General features: G+C 46.2%; 2 protein-coding genes across 9 annotated transcripts in view; one reads left to right on the top strand and one right to left on the bottom strand.

Annotated features, from left to right (window-relative positions):
* Nucleotides 1-8410, top strand: part of dnm1a (dynamin 1a) — a 63994-nt gene extending 55584 nt beyond the window's left edge. For 2 of the 3 annotated variants that reach the window (XM_042709287.1, XM_031577847.2), the window contains exons 19-23: nt 864-1034; nt 1354-1595; nt 2281-2475; nt 4169-4214; nt 8336-8410. In XM_042709287.1, coding sequence (XP_042565221.1) covers nt 864-1034; nt 1354-1595; nt 2281-2475; nt 4169-4190 — 630 coding nt within the window. In that variant the 3' untranslated portion in view covers nt 4191-4214; nt 8336-8410. The remainder of the gene's footprint in view (nt 1-863; nt 1035-1353; nt 1596-2280; nt 2476-4168; nt 4215-8335) is intronic. The other variant, XM_031577848.2, reaches the window with a different exon arrangement.
* The window catches only part of golga2 (golgin A2), a 42577-nt gene that overhangs the window by 7440 nt on the left and 11115 nt on the right, over nt 1-24022 (bottom strand). For 5 of the 6 annotated variants that reach the window (XM_031577844.2, XM_031577845.2, XM_012815610.3 and 2 more), the window contains 18 exons: nt 23300-23393; nt 22864-22970; nt 22448-22506; nt 21874-22015; nt 20912-21001; nt 20385-20492; nt 19963-20050; nt 19582-19724; nt 19216-19434; nt 18907-19020; nt 17984-18208; nt 17058-17157; nt 16733-16821; nt 15804-15984; nt 15355-15522; nt 14922-15028; nt 14523-14697; nt 10629-14241 (listed from right to left, as the gene is read on the bottom strand). In XM_031577844.2, coding sequence (XP_031433704.1) covers nt 13970-14241; nt 14523-14697; nt 14922-15028; nt 15355-15522; nt 15804-15984; nt 16733-16821; nt 17058-17157; nt 17984-18208; nt 18907-19020; nt 19216-19434; nt 19582-19724; nt 19963-20050; nt 20385-20492; nt 20912-21001; nt 21874-22015; nt 22448-22506; nt 22864-22970; nt 23300-23393 — 2481 coding nt within the window. In that variant the 3' untranslated portion in view covers nt 10629-13969. Of the gene's footprint in view, nt 1-10628; nt 14242-14522; nt 14698-14921; nt 15029-15354; nt 15523-15803; nt 15985-16732; nt 16822-17057; nt 17158-17983; nt 18209-18906; nt 19021-19215; nt 19435-19581; nt 19725-19962; nt 20051-20384; nt 20493-20911; nt 21002-21873; nt 22016-22447; nt 22507-22863; nt 22971-23299; nt 23394-24022 lie in introns of those variants that run through there. The other variant, XR_004164810.2, reaches the window with a different exon arrangement.

The following is a 24022-nucleotide window of genomic DNA, read 5'->3' as shown; positions in this document are numbered from 1 at the left end:
CACTCCGGTGCAATGTGTGATTGGTGGAGTCAGGGCGAATTAAGAGTTTAGATGAAGGCTCGCCCACACGTGCCAGGATAAAGCCCTACTGAGAAAGCCTGAAAGGAGATCTGAGCTCTAATCAAAACCAGGGCAGTGAACAATCAGAAGTGTGTCTGTGTGTGTGTGTGTCTGTGTGTGTGTATGTGTGTGTGTGTGTGTGTGTGTGTGTGTGTGTGAGAGACTGCTCAAGTCAGAGTCCAGTGTGAGATCATGTCTTTGCGGCTGTTGGAACTCAGATGCATACTAATGGAGCTGATTTGTCGGTATGCAAACGAGTATGTGGGTAAGAGGGAAAATATCTGTGTGTGTGTGTGTGTGTGTGTCTGTCTGTCTGTGTCTGTGTCTGTGTCTGTGTGTGTGTGTGTGTGTGTGTGTGTGTGTGTGTGTGTGTGTGTAGCTGTCCATTAGTGAACTCTTTAGTCTTTAAGCCCTTCAAGGCAGTTTTTGTGGTCTGTAAACCTACGGTGTCCATGTGAAACTGTGAAAAGAGAAAGCCATTCCTGTTAGCCCAGGGACCCAGTAGGGGCCATAATCTCTCCCTGTCCAGCCATCCATCACAAAGTAAACTTTAGCAAACTCTTGAGTATCCTGTTTAAACATTTCAAATGAAGGAATAGGGGTCCATGAGTCTCATGCGCACTGCACATTACTACAGACAGCAACGACAGCAGATCAGCATTTTCTCTCTTTCTGTCCTCTCCATGAACGGCTCCATGAACGGCTCCATTAACTGTGTGTGTGTGTCTGTGTGTATGTTCTTGCTCTCATATATGTATGGTTTTCTCTGTGTGTGTTTGTGTGTGTGTGTGTGTGTGTGTCAGGGTGAGGGCTCTGAGGAGAACGGCTCAGACAGTTTCATGAACTCCATGGACCCTCAGCTGGAGAGGCAGGTGGAGACCATCCGCAGCCTGGTTGACTCCTACATGGGCATCGTCAACAAGACCGTCCGCGACCTCATCCCCAAGACTGTCATGCACCTGATGATCAACAACGTCAGTGACACACACACACACACACACACACACACACACACACACACACACACACACACACACACACACACACACACACACACACACACACACACACACACACACACACACACACACACACACACACAGCACTCTGTTTATTCCATGTATTTAGTTCTACAATTTGTAATGTTACTGCCCATACTCTCCCTCTCTCCCTCTCTCATCTCCCCCTCTTCCTCTCTCATACTCACCCTCTCTCCTCTTCCTCCCCCTCTCTCTCTTATCCCCTGTCCCTCTGTCATCTCTCCCTCTCTTCCTCCCCCTCTCTCCTCTGCAGACTAAAGAGTACATTAATGCGGAGCTGCTGGCCCAGCTGTACTCATGCGGGGACCAGAATAGCCTGATGGAGGAGTCTCAGGAGCAAGGCCAGCGCCGAGACGAGATGCTGCGCATGTACCACGCCCTCCGCGAGGCCCTCAGCATCATCGGAGACATCAGCACCACCACCATCTCCACGGCGATGCCCCCGCCCGTGGACAACACCTGGCTGGAGGTGCAGAGAGGAGGATCTGGTGGCAGGTGAGAGGGAGGACGAGAGGGGGAAAGGGAGAAGGAGGGGGTTGAGAAGAGATGAGGAGGAAGAGGAGGAGAAAAGGCTAGATGAGAAGAGTAGAGGAGGAGGAAGAAGGAGAGAAGAGGAGGAGGAAGAAGGAGAGAAGAAGTGTTAGCGTGATCAGTCAGGTCCAATGACATGGCGCCCCCTGCTGTTCACTGAGAGCAAAAGTATTATGGCTTCTAATTATATATATCCACTGCGATTTAAAACATTTTCATCATACATTTTCAATTTTGGACACATATGTTCATATATTTACCAGATATACAAAGATATATCCATATATTTCTATATACTGTATACATCAGGCACTCCAATATTTCATTTTCCTTCAGGTAGGAACACTGGAACATCATTTGTCCACCATATGCTCTCACTGGGTGGTTGATTCCACAGGTGCTCTAAGGGGGTTCCAGCCCTGGAAATTGTAAAGCACCTTGAGACAATTGTATTGTTTTGGCGCTATATAAATTAAATGTAATTAACTGCATTAAAATACCCTAGGACGTTCATATTTTTCCTTATTTCAGGAATAAAAACAGGGATATGCATTAAGGAATTAGAAGCAGGAGTGTTTGTCTGTCCCTCAGAGGCAGACATCTTGTCAAATTTTAGGAATGAAAACAGGGGTGTTCTTCACTCCCCCAGGTCTCCTGCTACCAGCCCCCTCCCTCAGAGAAGGGGCGCCCCTCCTGGTCCCCCCTCCCGCCCTGGATCTCGGGGCTCAGCGCCGGGACCCCCTCCTGGTGGACCCCCGGTCCCTTCACGCCCCGGGGCGTCGCCTGATCCAGGACCCCCTCAGATTCCCTCCCGACCCAACCGTGCCCCCCCAGGCGTGCCCAGGTGAGTCCCGTTACCATAGAGACGGAGATGTGCTAACGAAGAAGAGGTCATGTTTAAAAAGAGATGAGTATGTCAAGGAAGTATGGGAAACACTGGCAACCCCAGTGTATGTTAAAAGAACAAATAAGAAAAACTGGTGTTTGGTCAGTTTCATGAAGTGTAAATGCTGTGTTGATGTTTTTCTCTATAAAAAATTACAATCAAATACTGCAGACAGGTGCCTCATATCAGAAAGTGGGTTTTTGAAAGTATCTGAATATTAAAAAATGAAAAAAAAAAATCTGAATAACATCACTGCTGAGTATGTAATGCATGGAAGTGTTTAGGTCATGTTAATGTAATTTTGAATAAATTAACTTAAAATAAGTCTTTTAAATGCTTCCCACCGAGGCTGAGAAGAGACGAAGGCCTTGTATTTGTTCCCAGCAGACGGAGGCGTTTAATGGAGCCGTTTAGAGGAGGATTATGTCTGTATGTGTGGATGGCTGGATGATAGGCAAGAGCTCAGACATCAGTGAGAGTGACCTAAGAGGATAGCTGTACATCTGTTGTTACTAAATCATAATCTTAATGCACTACCTTTAAGGAGTCTGTCTGCCACAACCAGGAAATGTGCAGGAGAGAGTAGAACCAAGGAAATGGGAATGCAAGAGAGAATGTGTGTATGTGACAGGAATCAGGAGGGTGTGTGTGTGTGTGTGTGTGTGTGTGTGTGTGTGCGCGTGTGTGGCAGGAAGCAGGAGGGATGTGTGAGTGTGTGTGTGTGGTGCTGTTGGGTTGCTTTCTCTTCTATCTGTCTCCTCTGTGATGCTGAGACTCTCTGTGTTGCTAACGGCCAACATTGCCCTCTGTTACTTGTGGTTGTGAGCTAACTCTGGTGACGTCGCCTGAACCACTATCAGGGCAGCTGCTTGCCACCTGAACGAGACACTCACGCTACTCAGTACTGCTCTCAGGCTAAACACACACTCACAGACACACACACACATTTTAATTCTTTCAAAAATTCTAATATTTCTAGAGATAATATACAATTGATTACATTTCAGGCTACAGAAAACATAGCAAGGCTGCCAGCTACAGCTGAGATGGAGTCAAATCTGTCCAGCTATCTGGCTCTTTTCTTATGGAGGCCAATAACTGTGAGTTCCTGAACATGCCCAACGCTGCCAAATATCAAAATCACCAACCTACATTTGTAGCTCATGGATGTTTGCAACTAAGGGCTGATACTTAGTTAGTTTGTCAGAGAAGGCTATGTCCATACATAAGTTAAAGACACAACCTCTCTCTTAAGAACATTTCGCCAAACCTTTTTTTCACAGTCTTCTCTGTAAATAAACACAAAACACGTTCCCAAATAAACCCAGTCACATTTACAGACTGTGTGACTCCTCTGGGTCAGATTGGAACAAACAGGAGAAGTGTAATGGATCTGTAGATTGACCAGAGATGGGAGCAGTTAGTAGTGGCGTGCGTCTCTCTCTCTCTTTCCCTCACTATCTCTCTCTCTCTCTCTCTCTCTCTCTCTCTGTCTCTCTCTGTCTCTCTCTGTCTCTCTCTATCTCTGTCCTCCACCTCTAAAACCCTTTGGTCATGCACCTCACTTCACCCCCTCTCCCCTCTCCCCTCTCCCCTCTCCCCCCTCCGCTTCTACCTCCTCCCCTCCTGTCCGCTATGATCACTCTTTCAGAATCACAATCAGTAGCCAGTGAGGACTAACGCTTCTGGTACTTCAGGTAGTCCCACGCTCTCACCAACCTCCTCCTAAACTTCTCTCTCACACGATCAGCCTTCTCTTTAACTCACACACTCACAAACTCAACCCTCACTCCTCTCTCTCTAACTTACACACTCACAAACTCAACCCTCACTCTCTCTCTCTCTCTCTCTCTCTCTCTCTCTCTCTCTCTCTCTCTCTCTAACTTACACACTCACAAACTCAACTCTCTCTCTCTCTCTCTCTCTAACTTACACACTCACAAACTCAACTCTCTCTCTCTTTCTCTAACTTACACACTCACAAACTCAACTCTCTCTCTCTCTCTCTCTCTCTCTTTCTCTAACTTACACACTCACAAACTCGACCCTCACTCTCTCTCTCTTACTTACACACTCAAACTCAACCCTCACTCCTCTCTCTCTAACTCACACACTCACAAACTCAACCCTCACTCTCTCTCTCTTACTTACACACTCAAACTCAACCCTCTCTCTCTCTCTTACTTACACACTCACACTCAACCCTCACTTCTCTCTCTCTTTAACTTACACAATCAGTCACTCAACCCTCACTCTCTCTCTCTCTCTCTCTCTCTCTCTCTAACTTACACAATCAGTCACTCAACCCTCTCTCTCTCTCTGACTTACACACTCACAAACTCAACTCTCACTCCTCTCTCTCACTAACTTACATACTTACAAACTCAACCCTCACTCCTCTCTCTCACTAACTTACACACTCACAAACTCAACTCTCACTCCTCTCTCTCACTAACTTACACACTCACAAACTCAACTCTCACTCCTCTCTCTACACACTCAGTCACTCCCTACATGGATCGCTAACACGCTCACAACTGTCTGTTGCTGGTCTGAGCACAGTCAACTAGGCTCTTTCTGCTGCATGACCCCTAGAGTCTGAACACTCCATAACCTCCCTCTCATAAAAGGTTACCGTGGTTACGGAGTGGACAGAGTCCTGCCCCACGTGTCGGAGGTCATACAGGGTCACTGAGAATGTGTCACCTCTGTAGCATAGCTGAGTAGGCCTACATCTGGATTTTAACCATAGGCTCAATGGCAGCTACCACTGCCTGGGAAATATTTCAGATGACAGCTGGGACAGACCTGGTAGTAGTAATCAAGCCGGACCCAGTCAACATAAGAGCTTCTGTCCAAGTAAAAATCAAACCACCTTCATTCTCGATTGGCAGCCAACTGTGTATATGCCATCAATTTCAATTCAATTTTATTCATGGACATAGCGCCAATGAAAATTGAAATGGTCTCAATGAGTTTTACAGAGCCCGGTAGAGCAAGCACTTAGGAGTTCCCTCTTATAATGAAATAGGAGAGTAATCCAGAGAGGAAATTAATTTGGTTCAGGTTTGGTCCTTATAACACACTCACACACACACACACAGCCGGCTGCCAGTTTTGGTCCCGATTTGGTGTGGATTAGGTCCAGGCTGGGCCCATTTCAGGATCCAGATCCAGATTCTGGCGTCTGCCCGAAATGAAAGCAGCCTGACTCTGACTGTAAGCTGACTGTAAGCGAGACGTTCAATAAGAGAACTTAGTGGTGGCATTTCTCAGTGTAGACCCTGTTTGACTTTACATGAATGCTTGCTTTCACTTAACAGCATACTCATTTATGTGTGTGGGTGTGCGTGTATGCAAGTATGCTGTGCAGGATATCTTTCCTCACGTTAAGGCAAAGATTATTCTTTTCAGTGATGTGGTGCAGGTTTATCAATTTACATCATGTGGAAACACATGCATTCACACACTCATCTATATACACACAGCTGGGCAGACAAGATTCAACAAGACCTCTTACCATGCGAATCACAACACCTATACTACAATCACACTGCTTGGGGGAAATAGCCGTCACGTCCATGTGGATCTGAGACTGAGTGCCAATACAAAGGTCAAAAGCCAGAGGTCATGGCATCACACAACCATGGCTCTGTTGGTGAATGTTGCCATAGAAACATTCACCAAGGAAACCAGTCTTATATGTGTTGTGCGTCTACTGTTCCAAAGTCCCATGCCTGCACAGATGGCAGCTTCCTTTGGATCTGCTGTCATCTGCATGTTTCCCATAAATCACCTTTCATTTGGTTCCTCACTAGGCTATATCAGGTCCTTTCAAATAATGATGGAGGGTTTGACATTGGAATTTTGTTCTCTGTTGGTTTTGATATTAGGAACAGTTGTTATATTCATCTGCACGACTTTTAAACATACAATATCAATAAAGAAGAGTTAATATGAAAGTCAAAGCAGTCATAGCAACTGAGCTGCTAATATAGCTAATATATGTTTAACTTGAATACGGTTGTAAACAACATGAATAAAATGGTTAGATCACAGCTCCAAACAGGGCCGTCTTGGAATGCCCTATTGATAAAATTTAACTTGAATACGGTTGTAAACAACATGAATAAAATGGTTAGATCACAGCTCCAAACAGGGCCGTCTTGCCGTCTTGGAATGCCCTATTGATAAAATGGAAAATCGCTTACTGTTGACAGTTTGTAGTAAATGGCTGCCATGGTGCTCTGCTAACATGTGGTTTGAATAATGCAGCTAAACATCTCTGTGATGTACATGATTCATTATAATAGTCATTCTATAGTAGAGACTTAATTATCTTCCAGTATGCTAGCAGCTAAAGTGAATGTATGTCTTGAGGAATCTCATACCATTTTAAATGTATGTGGTCATGTGACAAGGTTTTGTCTGTGTGTACCAATTCCCCATGTTATGTATCTCCAAGGCCAATGTTTGTGTCTGTGTGTGTGTGTGTGTGTGTGTGTGTGTGTGTGTACTGCCCCACACTCATTCCCTGTCTCTTATCTGTGTCCCTGTCTGTCTCTGTCTCTGTTTCCATGGCAGCCGCAGGCCCCCGCCCTCCCCCTCCAGACCCAACAGATCCACAGACTCCTCCTTCTTAGACTAGTAACCCCCCCCCACCGCCATGACAGACAGCAGGAACACAGCTACCCATCCAACCAAAACAGCTGACCTCTCCCAGCCACTCCCACCAGACCTGCCCCTCTCTTTCTGTCTACCAACTCTTCTGCCTCAGCAATGCATAAACACACATAGTAGATATCTACCGGTAAACACACACACACACACACACACAAACTCACTTTCACTAAGAAAATAGAGCTGTGTGTTGGAAGAAGGAGTGTGTGGAGTATGCATGGAAGGAGAGAAGGTTTGAGAATCCTGTGCTCCCTGTAGTTAGAGGTTTTGCTTTTTGGTTTGATTTGTTCTGTTTGGCTCTCTTCCCTCTTGCTGAATGAAAGAATACTTTCTTCCCTCACGCTGATTTTTTTCTTTTTCTTCTTCTTCTTCTCTGCGTCTTGATTCTTGTGTTTGGGTAGTAGTGGTTTTCTTACTGCCGTCTAGCTTACTTGCCAGTGCCCATGAGCACAGCGCTCTGGTCTGGGTCCGATGCATTATCTCTGTCAGACAGCAACTTCCTGGATGGCTGCCAGTCCTGGGGCGGAGCTGGGCCAGATCAGGGCCGTATCTGAGCCGTATCCGGGCCAAATCTGTTCCAGTCGGTGCCAGTCTGGGTCTCAGGGTTGTGGGATAACTGCATCTCCTGAAGTGCGCTGTTTTCTTTGAGAGAAAAAAGACTCATGTTCTCATGTTCTTGTCTATCTTCTGCCTCTAAGTTCGTGGATCTCTGAAGTGTCAGGCCAGCTGTCTCCACATTAGTATTTGGGTTCAACAACAACAGTCTGGCAATCAAAACATCACCAAGTCTTCAGGAGAAAATCTGTTTCAAATAGATGTGCAAATAAAGTGTAATTACTATGAACTGCTGAGTAGAAACCTGCTATCCACACAATGTAGCAGTTACTCCTCCTGGCACCTCAGAGATCTGCCTCTACTCTTCTATTTCCACATTCTCATCTGTTGATTTTGCATTTGTTTCTCCTTCATGTCTCCTTTCTTCTGTCTTATTTTTTTTCTTAGTTAGCCATCCCAGCAAGGGCAGTCCCTCTCGTCCTGAGAGTCCCCTGCCTCCGTTCGACTCTTGATTTTCTTTCCCTTATTCCCCCTTCTCTTTCTTTCTCTTTTCCTCTCCTCCTCTCTTCTATGTTCTTCTCAGCGGAAAATGAGAGACTTGCAACAAACTATCCAGAAAATACACCCCCCCCCCCCCCCTCAAAAAAAGAAAAGAAAATACCCCCCCCCCCCCCCCCCCCCTCCTCCCACCAGCACAACCACTCACACATTGAAAGGAGGAGAGAGGAAAGGAAGGAGTGAATGAATAAAAAGAAAGAAGAGAGGACTCCTCAGGGCCACAGCTGACATGACTTCTTCTGTGCATCCATGTCTGAGTGAGGACGAAGAGTGCAAGATGATGACCGAGGAGGAGAGCTCCCTCTTGATTGGTGGTGCCAACAGGAGACCCACCGAACTTACAGGTTGATCTTCCAGAGTGTTTGGGATGCTCCACGTGTTGTTTCCATGGCCCTGTCCTCTCACCTCATGTTCTTCTAGGCTCTGTGACACTGTGATGACCTCTCTGCAATCCCCCCCCCCAAATCCCCATCCCCATGTTTGTGATGATGCGTAAAACATATGCATTTCAGAACGGTGTGAGTATGCTCTAGTGGTCTGTGTTTGTCAGGTCAAACTCTCTAGCCATTTCCTGTCCCTTAGTTTTTGGCATGCTGGTCCCCTCTCCCTCTCCCTCTCTTTCCACCTAGTCCAGACCAGGTCTGCTGTAAATCTGGTTTAAGTGCTCATTCTACCCAGGTGACGCGTGTGTTTTACTCTCCTCTCATCTCCCCAAGCACCATATCTACACGTAGTGAAACAGTAAAACTAGCGAGGCGGGATCTACTTAGAATGTGCAATATTTATCTCTGGTGGACAGGTCATCTTTAGAGCTGTCCACACACACACACACAAGACACATTTTAGATGAGCAGAACTGAGTAGAGTTAAACACACAAGTCAATGGCGGACTCCTTTGATACACTGATGTTTTGAGAGGAGAGAGTTGCTGCTGGATTGAGGCTGCTGGTGGATTTTTAGAATGAAAATAATCTTCTCCTTTGCTTCTTGTGAGTAATACTGACTGATAACATCAGGGGTTTAGAATGAAATACAATAAAAAAAAAATTCAAAAAATAAACACTTCTGGCCTATGCAGAGCTCATGTCATCAACCCTTCATGGTATCGTTTGTTCTGTTTATCTCTTGAAATACATGGGCTGACCCCCCCATCATCTGTCTTTTGTGACTGTAATCGTTTCTGTTTAGCATGGTATCCCCCTCCCATCCCCTAAGATGGCCCAAACCAAAACCTGGTTGAAGGCACTCACGTGTTCATCGTTCTTCCTCTCCTCTTAAGTCCTATCCCAAGAGACTACCCTTCAGTGCAGCCCCCTAGCCCCAAATCTCAGCCATTGCACCTAGCAAACGAGAAATGATATAAAGAGTAAAATAGTTTATCATGGGCATATCTTAAATGTTACGTATGTTTGTGGTGCACCTGTCAGAAATGTACTAGTTAGACACTAGTTGACATGTAAGATTAATAACCTTTCAGCTGTTATTGATAATTTATCTTGAGTAATTATGTCATGAAATTACTGGTATTTAAAAATGACAAATCTACAAGGGGGGGAAAAGTAATTGTGACCTGGAGAAAACAAAAAAGAATAAAAAAAAATGTTGTGGGTCTTCTTCCTGTCCTGTTGTATAGTAGGCAGTGATTGAGTGTGTGACCTGTAGCAGAGCTGGAGATCCACCCTGATGAGTGAAGATGGCTGAATGAGAGTGTGTGTGTGTAATTATTCTGTCCTGCTGTGACATGCCCTGTGTTTGTCCACTGTGGGTTGAATAAGTTTCTCTAGCAGGACTGACTGTGCTTTGTCAAGATTAAAATCAGTGTACCAAAACAACCTCATTTGAATGTCGTCATTTAGAGGTTTCCTCCTCTCGGCAGGCTCCACTATCCAACGCAACGTCCAGCGTAGCATAAATACACATCTTTTTCCATTTGCATGTGTGCTCCCAGGATATTGAAACCAAGATTGTGGTGGTCTGGGGACCATATCCCTGTGGAGGGAAAATGTTTGTACTTGTTGTCAATATGCCTTTTAAAGCTCTGCATTTTTTTCCCCCTAGTCATAAAAAGAACACCCCCAGTAACCTTTAATCTTCTACATATATGCCACAATGTTTTTTAGTTAGAGGAAATATACAAAAACATCAAGGCATGTCAGACTACAAAAAAAAGTCTAACAGGCCTTGAGTTAAGCACCCAATCGGGGCCTAGTTAAGCTATTCTTAAGCTTTCATCTTTTTTTTTTTTTAAACTCCTGTTTGAGTCTATGTCACGGTACACGCTCTATAAGCACACACATTAACACAATTAGAAGCCTTGATCGCTTTGCTGATTCAGTTTTATTTCAGAGGGGAAAAAATCATAGCAGGAAGAAATCACATCAGAAATATACTGCTGAAAGCCATTTCAATTGGATTTTTTCATGGTTCCTTCATTGTGTTTCCAACAACCTACAATGCATTGCAACTGATTAGTTCAGATACCTATTCCAAATAAATAGAATATTTCATTTAGTTAACCTTTTTTCTTATTAAATCACACACCGCACCCCTGCCTACCTACATATACCAAGACTCCCCTAGCAACCCCCCGGCCAATGGGCTCAAGAGCCAGGATTTTAAACGGTGGCAAATGGTGGCTCACAGATTCGCTGAACTCTGTACAATAAGTCAGGTCATTACTAGTCTGTGATGGAATTTGTTTGATGTTGACTTGGATATTAACAAGAGTATAACAACTCACAAAATGGCCATTTTCAGATCTTCCTCTGAGAAAGAGGACTGCTAATCTAGCACAGGTTTGCTGATCCTTGACCGCTCACTGGCTCCCAGCGATCCAGTAAACTCTGATACCACTACCACCTCTATGCACCCAGGCAACTGAGCCCAAAGAGACCACCAGGGGGCACTAGGCTTATCATTCGCTCACTCACGCCAATCTGAATGAATATACAATATGTTACAGAGTTACAGTATATACATGTCTTTTACAGCTGAGACAACAGCAAGGCTGCCAACAGCCTAAATCTTCTGTTGACAAAAAGTTCACAGAGAACACACAATATGTGGGGAAACAATCAATCTGTGAATAGAAGAATTAAACATAGCTTTCTCTTGGAACAGCAAATGACCCCCTTGCCAGAAAATAAAAGACCCTAAAGGACTAAACTACTACTAAACCAAAGTGCTCGTTTCAGGGTAGACCCAGCCTGGCTTGTAACATGTAAACTACAAGCCGGGTTACAGTGATGTCAAGACATACTGTACACACACCTGAAGTCTCTTGCTCACTCTCTCTCACACACACACAAACACACACACACACACACACACACACACACGTCTGCTCATTTCTCACATGTGCGACACACCATCCAGTTACCATGACACAGACGCAAAACATAACTCTTGAGCTGCTAGCAAGGCAAGCCCTGCTCACATATCCAACCGTTCAGTGACCACATACACACGCACACACACACACACAAAATAGGTGAGGGGGCATCTGAAGTCAAGTGCTAACACCTGTGAGTGATGCTTGTGTTCAAAACATGGGGCTTCTGTGATGACTGGGAATAAACTCTTTCTGTCCTCTTTATGTGACTGGAATCAGCTACACACATACACATACACCTCATGCTTCCTTTAATATTTACACCTTAGCCTGATTCTCTCTCACACACTCACACGCATATAAAAATGCCTTGTCAGCGCCCCTCTCAGAGTTTCCTTTCACCTGTCTGACCCTCAGCCGGAACATGCCGGAATGCAGACAGCCTCATTGAGCTCTTAGACAGGAATATGAAGCAAAATAAAAAATAAAAAACCCCACCCTGTGGAAAACAAAAACAACCAAAACAGGCAAAAAGGTCAAAGGTCAAATTCTTCTAATGTTGGAGGAAAACAGAGGGCACACTGTTAATGAGACCTTGGGAATTGTCTGAGGTTAGAGTAAAACAACACTCTGCATATCCCACCCACTGTGATAGTCCTGCAGCGCTACCGACTGGACCTGTCTGAATTCTTGAGTGACATCACAGACTCTGATCTCGTTCAGTAAGCCCTTTCATTTGCAGCTTGGAGGTGTCTGACTGTGGTGTACTTTAAAGTGTCTTTGCCAGAGGTCAGTGGGTTAGAGTCAAATGATAGAGCTACCCAGAGGCAGAGGAAAGACTACGTTTCCCATGATGCAGCTGTATGCCTCATCTTTGTTCTTGAGCCATCTTCAATCTGCTACCCCCAATGGTCAGACTACTCTGCAGAGAAAATAGAGTAAGCAGCACCCTGCCAATATCTGCTCCGAAGTCTGCTGGTTATCTGACACTGAGGGAAGTAAAAAACGACTACAGCGCAGGATGGCTATGAACCAGCTCATTTATAAATAGCATTATTACACACACCCATCACATACAGACCTTGTGTCCAGTTCTCAGTGTTTTTATCTGGGTATATATGAGGGGTGGGGGGATGGGGATAAACTCCGCAGAACACACACTTCCATCACACACAGAAGGAATACCATAAATCTAAGCTTAGCACTGTGTTCTCTCAAAAGCACTAGTGTCTCATACCCATATCATCACTACAGCCTAAGCTCCTACCATATCTAATTAGGCCAGTACATCCCTCACATTACCATGCTGCCCTACACCAAAGGACACGTGAGTCCCTACTCTAGTCCTTCAGTGTGGATTCAGAATTCCATCCTTTCTCTGTGTTTACAACAACACAGTCTATCCAACCTGCCTCTTCACCCAACGGTCCGTCCACGCCGCCATTTTGATTTGGTTCAGAGTGCGCTAAGCATCTGGCCAATCACAAGGCGCCTTCATCATTCTCTTGTGCCAGAAAAGCCCACTACACTCCTGATTACAGCATACATACACACACACACAAAACTGAGGGATGGAAGCGGTGTTTTTAACATTCAATCACATGCCTTCGGTCTCACTCTTTTTGTTCACTCGTTTGTTTTTTGGCATGCCGGCTTTACAACAGCCAGAAAGAGTTAATGACATCTATTCAACTGTTCAACAATAACAACAGAGCACTTGCCTGTGGGCGACATACCCACAGACAGCAGCCCATCAAATCCAGTTTCTCAGAGAGAGAGAGAGAGAGAGAGAGAGAGAGAGAGAGCGGACGAGAGAGGGAGAAACTGGGCTATAAAGTAGCAGATATTGGACGCTTTATTGCACTCCTTAGTCAAAGGGGAGGCTCTAAGAGGCCTTGGAAGAAAATTAAATAAAACAGAAAAAGAAAATAAAGTAAAGTAATGTGTACTGATGTAGAATAACCTCTGTCCTGATAAACCTCTGCTTACGTTCCTGATAGATAGACCTTTTCCTTTTCACAACTAGTGATGTGCTATGACGTTCCTCGCTCAAGCACTGTGGTACAGAGCTGTGGCTTAAGGGAACGGAACCCAAGAAAAGCAAAGGAATAAGCAGAAGCAGAAGTAAAGATGAATGCCCATTCACCCTCACACAACTCCTGTGCCTCTGCACTCCGGAGTCCATTTATAAATAATGATAAAGAACGGACACTTGACTCCACACACAACTCCTGGAGATGAGGACTGAGAGAGAGAGAGAGAAAGAAAGAAAGAAAGAGAGGGCTACAGTCAGAGTAACACGGGATGGCTTTAGTTATGCCATCTCTCTCAGACCACCAGGATCTTGACCTCGTCGTGCTCGTCCGGCCTGTAGAAGAAGGGGATGCAGGGGTTCTCGCCCAGGAATGGAGCGGCCCTGGCCTGTGGGTTCTGGATCTCCTGCAGCAGCTGCATGATCTGCCGGGCCGTACCATCCTCTTTGGGCCTGAGGGTGGCGCTGTCGCCCTGGCCGTCCGCGCTCTGCTGCGGCTGGGGCTCCTCGCTGGGTTGTGCCGGCGGGTCCAGGTCCAGGTCCACCGCCACGCTCATGTCCATAGACTCTGTACAGACAAGAAAAGGGTTTGGTTTGAATGAATGAATGAATGAATGAATGAATGAATGAATGAGTGAGTGAATGAGTGAGTGAGTGAATGAGTGAATGAGTGAATGAGTGAATGAGTGAATGAGTGAATGAATGAATAGATGAATGGTGGTGAGGGGAGAGTGGTGGATGGATGAATAGATGTATGAATACATTATTTAATGATTGAATGATGCATTGCACTGTCTGTGTGTGTGTGTGTGTGTGTGTGTGTGTGTGTGTGTGTGTGTGTGTGTGTACCTGGCCCGTCTACAGCGTTGAGCTCCATGCGTTTCTGAGCGGGCTGCTCCTCCATGTCTGACCCCTCGGTGGCGCTGTTGTGCGGGTTGCCGACGGCACTGATGTAGCGGGTGTACCACTCGTTCCTCTCCCCCACCAACCGCATCACCAGATCCTGCAGCTCCGCCAGCTTCGCCTGCCACGTCACAGCGGGCATCACACGTTACCATAACAACGTCACAAACTGTCACATACTCAACACCAGGGGAGACACGCATTCACTTCTTGTATGATTGTGTTCCCAGGGTAACTTATGTGCTGGGTGTGTGTGTGTGTGTGTGTAGGTGAACAGGGGAGAATAAAGGGTGTGTGTATATAAGGGACGGACGACAGGTTGAGAGAGAGAGAGAGCATTCATACCTTCATCTCCTCCTTGTCTTGGGCCAGCATGCTGATGTACTGTTCCTTCTCGAAGTGCCTCTGCTTCATGATGGCTCTTTGGTTCTGGTACAGAGCAATGTACTCCCCTACACAAACACACACACACACACACACACACACACACACACACACACACACACACACACACACACACACACACACACACACACACACACACACACACACAGACAAATACATACATCAGGAAAGACTATAGACTCACAGATCTAGCAGTGAATGTGAGATTTCAAGATGCAGCACACAAGTAAACGTGTTTCTGAAGTCAATTCTCTGGATCAGTGTTGAATGTAATGCAGTAGAATGTGTGTGTGTGTGTGTCCTCACTATCTGTCTCTCCTGAGAGTTGTATGCAGCAGTGTGTGTGTGTGTGTGTGTGTGTGTGTACGCTCACCAATAGTATCGGTCTCTCCTGAAAGTTGTATGCAGCGGTGCTCAAGCTCCTCTGTCCTCTCCTTCAGGTCGGCCTTCTCCTGCATTAAGCTCGTGAAACGATCCTGAAGCTTCTCCATGGCAACCCGCAAGGCCTCATGCACCTCCACGGGCACGCCACCCGAATCCCCTGCACGCACACGCACACACAGACACACACACACACACACGCGCACACACACGCGCACACACACGCACGCAGAGAAGCAATGTGTTTAGTCCTTCCTGCTCCCTTAGTGTCTGCCTGGTTAGAGAAGTTAATCCCTATGGACTGTCACACATGCCTGTCAAACACAGTGTGCCTATCGTCACTTGTTCACATCATTGGCTAGGGTCATAGTGGTGACAGACCGGAGGGTTTTGCTCATCCTATAGGCACTTCCAAGCCACTTGAGTCTGTGCCCTTCTCACCAATGTTTTGAATGGAAACGCTGGGACTGGAGCTGTCCTCCTGCTGTTGCTGCTGCTGTTGGCTCAACACTGCCATCTGCTGGAGGGCGTTCTGGTGCAGTCTCCTCTCCAATTCCAGCTGCCTCCTCAGCTCATCGCGCTCACCCTCCAGACGAGATAGCACCAACTGCATGAACTCCTCCTGTTTGGGGGGATGGGTGGGGTGGGGTAATATTTACATGTGGGCAATAGAGTGGTCTGCTAATCTGTCATCATACTGATTAGGGCTGAACGATTTGGGGAAATAATCTAATTGCGATTCCTCCCCCCCCCCCCCCCCCCCCCCAATATTGCGATTGCGATTTAATATGCGATTTTTTCAATATGACCAACACAATATTAAATACATTTAGGGTAAAATATTATTTCCCACAATTTTAATTTTTATTTAACTGCTCATTACAGAATCAAGAACAACAAATCGGTGGCTTTGCCACTGTGCATTTAAGTAATTTAAACAAAGTCATTGTAAGAATAAACACAAGGCATGCACTTTTTAAACACTGTGTGCAAAATTATAATTTTTTTATTTAATTTTTTTAGAATAATCGAACGTTGCGGTTAGAAAATCGCGTTCTATCATATCGTGATTAAATCGCAAGTGCAATTAATCGTTCAGCCCTAATACTGATCTGTCTTCACACTGTAAGGACTATAAATAAAGCCGCGACAGTAGCTGAGAGCCACATCAGGGCTGGCTCTGATACTGCCCCAGCACCTAGGGAAGCCTGGCAAGCCTTACTCCAGGACATCCACCCAGGGCTGCAAATAAACGTATGTCAACCCGACATGTTGACTGTGGAAATCAAGGCCTTCTTTTAGGACTGGGGCAGGTGGGGTAGGGTGGGGTGTGAGGTGGAAAGGTCAGGAGATAATAAAGCCACACTCACCATTTCTTCCCTGCTCTCAAAGTCCTCTGGGATGGCGATGACGGACTTCTCCACACCCTCTGGTATGGACTGACTCTCCAGCCCATCGCCTAGGCCAGAGAGACAGAGAGAGAGAGAGCAAGAGACACTTGTTAGGAATCTACCACCAAACCCGAACAACCAATACATTTCTTGTCCTTCCTGCACTTTTACAAATAAAAAGCAGCCCCTGTCTCAGTGTTGGCTGATCCCATTTGAAGAATCCCCTGACTGCAGTGTGTCTCTACTGCCCATGTTAGCACCCAGGACTCATTCAGCTTAAACTGGTGCTGGATGTGTGACCCACCCTGGTCTCTGGAGGTGGAGGCCAATACTGAGCTGTTGAGCAGATCCTGCATCTCCGACCTCAGCTCCTCGTTGTCTCTGGCCAGCTGGTTCAGCTTCTCCTGAAGAGGAAAAGAGAGAAGAGATAGAAAAAGAAAGATGAAAGACAGTTCCAACAATAAGATATTTTTCAGCATCTATTTTGTCTGACTAGCAGGCATTTTGTACATCAGAACTGTCATAACCACCACTGTTCAAATAACAAACTCTCCACAGAACCCCGAAGGAACCATTTTCTTCCTAAAGTTCCTTATACTATGATGCAGTGAGACCTTAATCAAAGGACAAACTAAACTTGCTCATTGTACACCACTGTTATCAATGCTCCACTCTGCAGTACTATTCACTCAGAGTAAAAGTGAAGCATCAGGAGCTCCAGCATAAGCAGGCTTTAAGAGACCTCCCCTGGCCTGCTGCACCAGCCCACTGGGCAAGACACATCCTGGAGGGGAGGAACCACAAGAGCAGGAACAGAACAAACTTAGAAAAGTCAAACAGAATGACAAAATAAAATGGAGGAAAATGGAAAAGACACATATGGAGGAGTAGAGCAGAGAAAATAGATTAGAATAGAAGAGAATGGAATAGAGCAGGACAGAATAGAATAGAGCAGGACAGAATAGAATAGAGCAGGACAGAATAGAATAGAATAGAGCAGGACATAATAGAATAGAGCAGGACAGAATAGAATAGAGCAGGACAGAATAGAATAGAATAGAGCAGGACATAATAGAATAGAGCAGGACAGAATAGAATAGAGCAGGACAGAATAGAATAGAATAGAGCAGGACATAATAGAATAGAGCAGGACAGAATAGAATAGAGCAGGACAGAATAGAATAGGACAGAATAGAATAGAATAGAATAGAGCAGGACATAATAGAATACCTCTGCCTGCTGCAGCTGCAGGTGGCTCTGCTCCACCTGCACTTTTCCCTGCACCTCGTCGTGCTGCAGCCGGTCCATGAGCTGCGCCTGCTGAAGCACACGCTTGTGCAGCTCCTCGCGCTCCGCCACCAGCTGCTGGTAGCCGCTGGAGTACTGCTGCAGGTGCGCCGCGTACTGGTCCCGCTGCTCCACCGCCGACGCCACCTCCACGCTCCGCTCCTGCAGCTGAGGAGGGGGGGGACGCCAAGGAGAGACGGAGTCAATACATGTGAAGGACTGAGGACACTATTGCCATATAGGGAATTTATGTTCTGAATATCTTAATTTATGATCCTGAAGCTGAGGGGAAAAGACAAGGACAAGAACAGGAAATATAGATGGAGGCACTGTACGAGTTATTTATGTACTAATCAGCTCCTGGGGGTTGGGGACATCAAACGGGTGTGAATAACTAGTAAAACATCACAGACAGATAAGGGCAAGACTGCCATGTGGGTCTATTCAACAGGGCCTTGTCAACAGAATATGGAGGATTAGGGATGCAATTATGAACATCTCCTATAGACCCAGATGTGTATGAGGCAAACATAAGCCTTGGCTTTTTGCTTTCTAGGTTTGGCAAGAGGGACATAGAGAAGAGTATGAGGAGAATGTGAGCAAGACTACTGAATATAGTGAATACCATTCAAGCCAAACAGATCCAAAGACCCCAATTGAATACTCTGGCAACTCATTAATGTATGGTGCTGCCATCACCAGCTAAACTACAGTGGACACACCATTACCAGGGTTTTGGACTTAATGCTGAGCTATGATTGTTCATACTGAAGTAATGTACTGGGTAAGTTTGGGTGTCACTGACTGCCATGGTCTGGCGAGCAAGGTGCATGAGCTCTCTGGTGCAGCTGCGCGAGGGGGCCCACCTGTTCTTTGGCATTGTGCAGGCCTTCTTGCAGCTCACCCAGCCGTCGGGCCAGCTCCTTCTTCACATACTGTTCCGATTGGAGGCCGCTGGTCAGCTCCATGTTCTCATTGGTCTGTGGGAGAGAAGCAGGATACTAGGCTTATACCAATATTCATACTGTATCGCTGCCATGACCAACCATAATAACAAAACACACACTCACACACAGAAAGGGTCTTCTCTAGCAAACAAACACACACAAACGGACTCTTAAACATACCCAATGAAAATACAAGAGAGAGAGAGAGAGGGGTTTGTGCTTTCTCACCAGCTTGACGAAGCCGTTCTGCATCTCGGCGAGCTGGTCCTTGAGCTCTCGGTTCTGGGCGAGGGCGCGGCTGATGGTGGCCTTGTCACTCTGGGCGTGCTCCAGGATCTGGCGCCGGTCTTGCACCTCCTCAGCCGCCTGCTGCGTCTCCCTCTCCAACTCCTCCAGGCGAGTCTCCTGCTCCTGGCACAGCCGGGACAGCTGCCCGTTGTCTCGCACCTACACACACACACACACACACACACACACGCAAAAAACAAAACAAGACAGACATATAACTACCACTGGCTAAGCACTCTTCTCTCCAAGTGTTGAGGGCCTCTTGTAATGCCTGCTCTGTCTGGTGTGTGTTTGTGTGTGTCTTACCTGTGCCTGATACTGTAGGCTGAGGGCATCTCTCTCCTGCTGGGCTGTGTACAGGGCCTCCTGTAGAGCCTGCTCTGCCTCTGAGGGGCCTGAAGGGGCCGGGGCCACAAGGTGCTGCTGCTGCTGCTGCTCATGCAACAATGCTACAGAGAGAGAGAGGGAGAGAGAGAGAGAGAGAGAAATAGGGTGGAAGGGAGGAGGAGAGAGAGAAAAGGAAAGAGAGAAAAGGATGGGATGGGATGAAAAAGTGAGTGAGATGGAGGAGAAGATGTCCATCCATGCCTATGATGTCTAGTAGCCACAAGTAAGCAGGTGAGAGCAAAGCTAAGCTAAGCTAAGAGGTGGAGCCCTTGAGGGGTGAGGGGTTGTGTGAGCTCTTACCTGCTGCACTCATTAGCTCAGAGACTTGGGCTTCAAGCTCCTGGATCTGTGTGCTGCTCCTGTCCCTCTCCTCTGACAGCAACGTCACCTAAACACGTAGACATAGACACAGACACAGACACACGCACACACACGCACACACACACACACACAATTTTTACATGCTAACTCAGCTCTCACAGCCAGTGTACTCCTGCTAAGATTACAGTCATTCTTCAGCAATAAATGGACAGAAACGGTGTGTGTGTGTGTGTGTGTGTGTGTGGGTCATTCTAAAAGTTTGGTGTGAGTGTGTGTGCTTGAATGCATATGCATGTGCCCCTGCCTATAGGTACTTCTATGTGCATGCGTGCACGTATACATGTTTACACGTGTGTATAAGTAAGGGAGAGGGAGAGAGTGTGAGAGTGTGAGTGTCATACCTGAGACAGAAGCTGTTCTGTCTTCTCCTTCCAGACTTTTCCCTCCTCCTGGTACTGTAGGGCATACTGGTCTCTCTCTGTCTGCAGCTGAACCACTGACTCATTCATCTGCAACACAACACTCTAACCATGACAACTGCTGTGTCTCTGTGTGTGTCTGTGTGTTTTTTTCCAGGCCTCTGTCTAAAGCTGGGACATAGACAATCTATTAACACACAAACTTGTGTATGTGTGGGTATGACTGTTGGACATAACCTCTTGGGAGCACCTCCCCTGATCAGGAGGATCTCGCTCACACACACACACACACACACACACACACACACACACACACACACACACACACACACACACACACACACACACACACACACACACACACACACACACACACACACACACACACACACGTCAATAAAGTACTACAGTAGTGTGCTCCTCCTGCATTGCATTATACATTATTACAATGAGGACCTACAAATGTGGTTCATACACACTCACACACACCATAAACACACCACACTCACCTGGGCAGCATGGACCTCCAGATGGTGTTTTTCCTCCAGGAGCAGTTGGAGCTGCTGGTTATCAGAGGGAGGGCCAGACTGGCTGGAGAACTGAGCGAGAGAGAGACAAAACGAGAGCGTGAGAGAGAGAACAAACACAGTCTGGGTTCAACACAGGATTCTAGGTACTATCCTTACGTCTTCCTATGAAGGTAAGTTATTGTATTTTGTTCTCCACCTGTGCCTGGATTTAGTCTCTCTCTCTTTCCTCCCAAGCTATTTAGGACTTGGACAACATGGATCCTATTTCCATTCACTACACATGCTATTCATATTCACAGTTCCCTCTTCACACACACACACACACACACTGTGAAACCACAACATACGCAAGTTTCTAGAGCTGGCTGATGTCATGCTTGAACAGATCACACACACACACACACACACACACACATCAGCCAGCTCTAGACACTTGCGTATGTTGTGGTTTCACAGTGTGTGTGTCTGTGTGTGTCTGTGTGTGTCTGTGTGTGTCTGTGTGTGTCTGTGTGTGTCTGTGTTGCGATCTAGATATATTTGTTAGTTTGCATAATTATAATTTACATTGAAATAAGATGGAATATATTTAGGGAAAGATATTGTGTTTCTATTGTATTTTGGTTTTGTTAATATCCTGGGTGCGGTTCTGATTGATGTGGGTGTTTAGAGGTCGGGTTCAGAGGTGATGATGAGGTCACGCCAGTTGTTGTATTGATTTGCTTTGTAAAACTCCAACGACCGACTGAAGAAATAAAGTTGCCTTAAGAAAGATGGATCCATGTCTGTTTAAGGGTGCAACATGTGTATACACGTGTTTGTGCATGTCTAACCTGTTGCAGTATGACTGTGACCATCTCCAAGTGCTTGCACAGGTTGTGGTTTAAAACTCTGTGTGTGTGAGTGTGAGTGTGTGTGTGTGTGTGTGTGTGTGTGTGTCTAACCTGTTGCAGCATGCTGTCGGCCATCTCCAGGCGTTTGCGCATGTCATCGAGCTCCAGTGTCAAGCTGCTGTTCTCACTGACACGCTGACGTAGCTGTTCACCCAACTCAGAACCCTGCTGCCGAGCTTCCTCATTAGAGTTACTGCAGGAAGAGGAAGAGAGAGAGAGCGAGAGAGAGAAAGAGGGAGGGAGAGAAGGAGAGAGAAAGAGACAGAGAGAGAGAGAAAGAAAGAGAGAGGAAAGAAAAAAGAGGGAAAAGAGAAAGAGGTGAAAATGGAAAATTACACCCAGGTTCAGCCTACACTCGCGGCGACCCCCCCCCCCCACACACACACTATCTTAAACACCACAAGCTTATGACTTCCACTGGAACATGCCCCCTCATCTACTCTCTCTCACACACACACACACAGACACATTCACTCACTCACTATCTTAAACACAATAAGCTTATGACTTCCACTGTAACACAGCCCCCCCCCCCCCCCCCATCCAGTGTCTCTCTCACTCACACTCACACACACACACACACACACACACACACACACACACACACACACCCCCATACACTTACTTTAGTCTGAACACCTCCAGCCTTAGACTGTCCCTCTCCTTCTCCAGCTCTTTGTTATGCTGCAAGAGAGGAGCAATCTTACTGCAAAGCTACGGACTACTGACTCAGCAGGCATTGTGTGGAACCAAAACTATCACCACTTCATATACTGTGTACAAGCTGTGTATTGTGTTAGTGTATGTATGTATGTCTGCCAGCAAACGGAACGGACACATTACTTATATTTATTATAAGTACACGCTCTGTTACTGTCTGTGTGTGTCTGTGTGTGTCTGTGTGTGTCTGTGTGCTGAACTGAATTGAACAAAGGTTGCAGGTGTGAAAGGGTACATGTGATGGAAGTGTTCAGTACTCAAACTAAGAGGAAAATTAAGTCATTGGGTAGAGGCAGTGGTGTGGTGTGGTGTGGTGGGTACCTTGTCATGGTGCTTCTGCTGGGTGGAGACGGTTGATAGGGTTCTCTCCAGTTCAGACACTCTCTGCTTGCTGGCCTGCAACCGATTATTGAGCTCCTCCGCGTCCGCTGGAGGTGTACGCACACACAAACACACACACTTAACGCAGCAGTAAGGAGTTTCGGTTGAAAACTAGCAATCTAACTACCAAAAAGGCAAGATCCATGCAAAATCAAACACCAGCACAGCTGGCACTGATAAAAGTCTTGCTAGCATGTTAGCGCGTGCCTTTTAGCAATATAGTTGGCGATGTCGTGCTGTGAAAGCTTCTTTTTTTTTTACACACAGAACTGCATAGAGTATAGCCTAGGCGTCTACTTAGAATGAAAGGTATGTTTATCTGTCCCTCACATGGCCATATACAACGATAAAAGTTCTCACACACACACACACACACCTGCTTTCTGCCGAGCAGCCTGTTGTGTGTAGGAGAGGGCAGTCTGCAGCTCTGTCTTCTCTGACACCAGGATGCCAATGGTCTGGATGTGTACCTGTTAAGGCACATAGACAGACACACACACACACACACACACACACACACACACACACACACACACACACACACACACACACACACACACACTAAATAAAAAACACAAGTTGTACTTTTCTTAGAAGTGCAAAACCAAACAACAACAACTGACGCTATGCATTTTTTATCCTCCACGAGTACAATCTCCTGAACTGTCAAATCTCACATGGTCTTTGTTCATTACTAAGCCAGTTTGACCCTGCTGTAGAGACAGACACTGACAGAGAGCCCGAATAGTTTTCTATATTCTGCTGCCTTCATAGGAAGAGGGTAATGCCACGTGGCAGTGCTGCCACAGGCAGAGAGAACAGCACATCTGGCATCACTGACAAGTACTATTTGTCCAGGTTATGAAATTATAACAAGATGCCTGCATAAACAAACACAAGCATGGGCAGAGCACTGTCATAAGGCCGATTCATGGAAGTTACTTGACTAACAGTGAACAGTGAATAGCATGACATGACTAGCAAAAAAAGATTCGCCGGCTGGTATAACACAGATATACAGTATGTATGTAAAATGCACAATCACAGAGCTAGCATATGCAGATGTAGTTGAAGTTACACTACTAATGGTATGAAGATA

This window comes from Clupea harengus, chromosome 12 (assembly GCF_900700415.2).
Source record: "Clupea harengus chromosome 12, Ch_v2.0.2, whole genome shotgun sequence".
Taxonomy (NCBI): domain Eukaryota; kingdom Metazoa; phylum Chordata; class Actinopteri; order Clupeiformes; family Clupeidae; genus Clupea; species Clupea harengus.
Note: the sequence above shows the minus strand (reverse complement) of the source record. Positions and strands in the feature narration are given on the sequence as shown.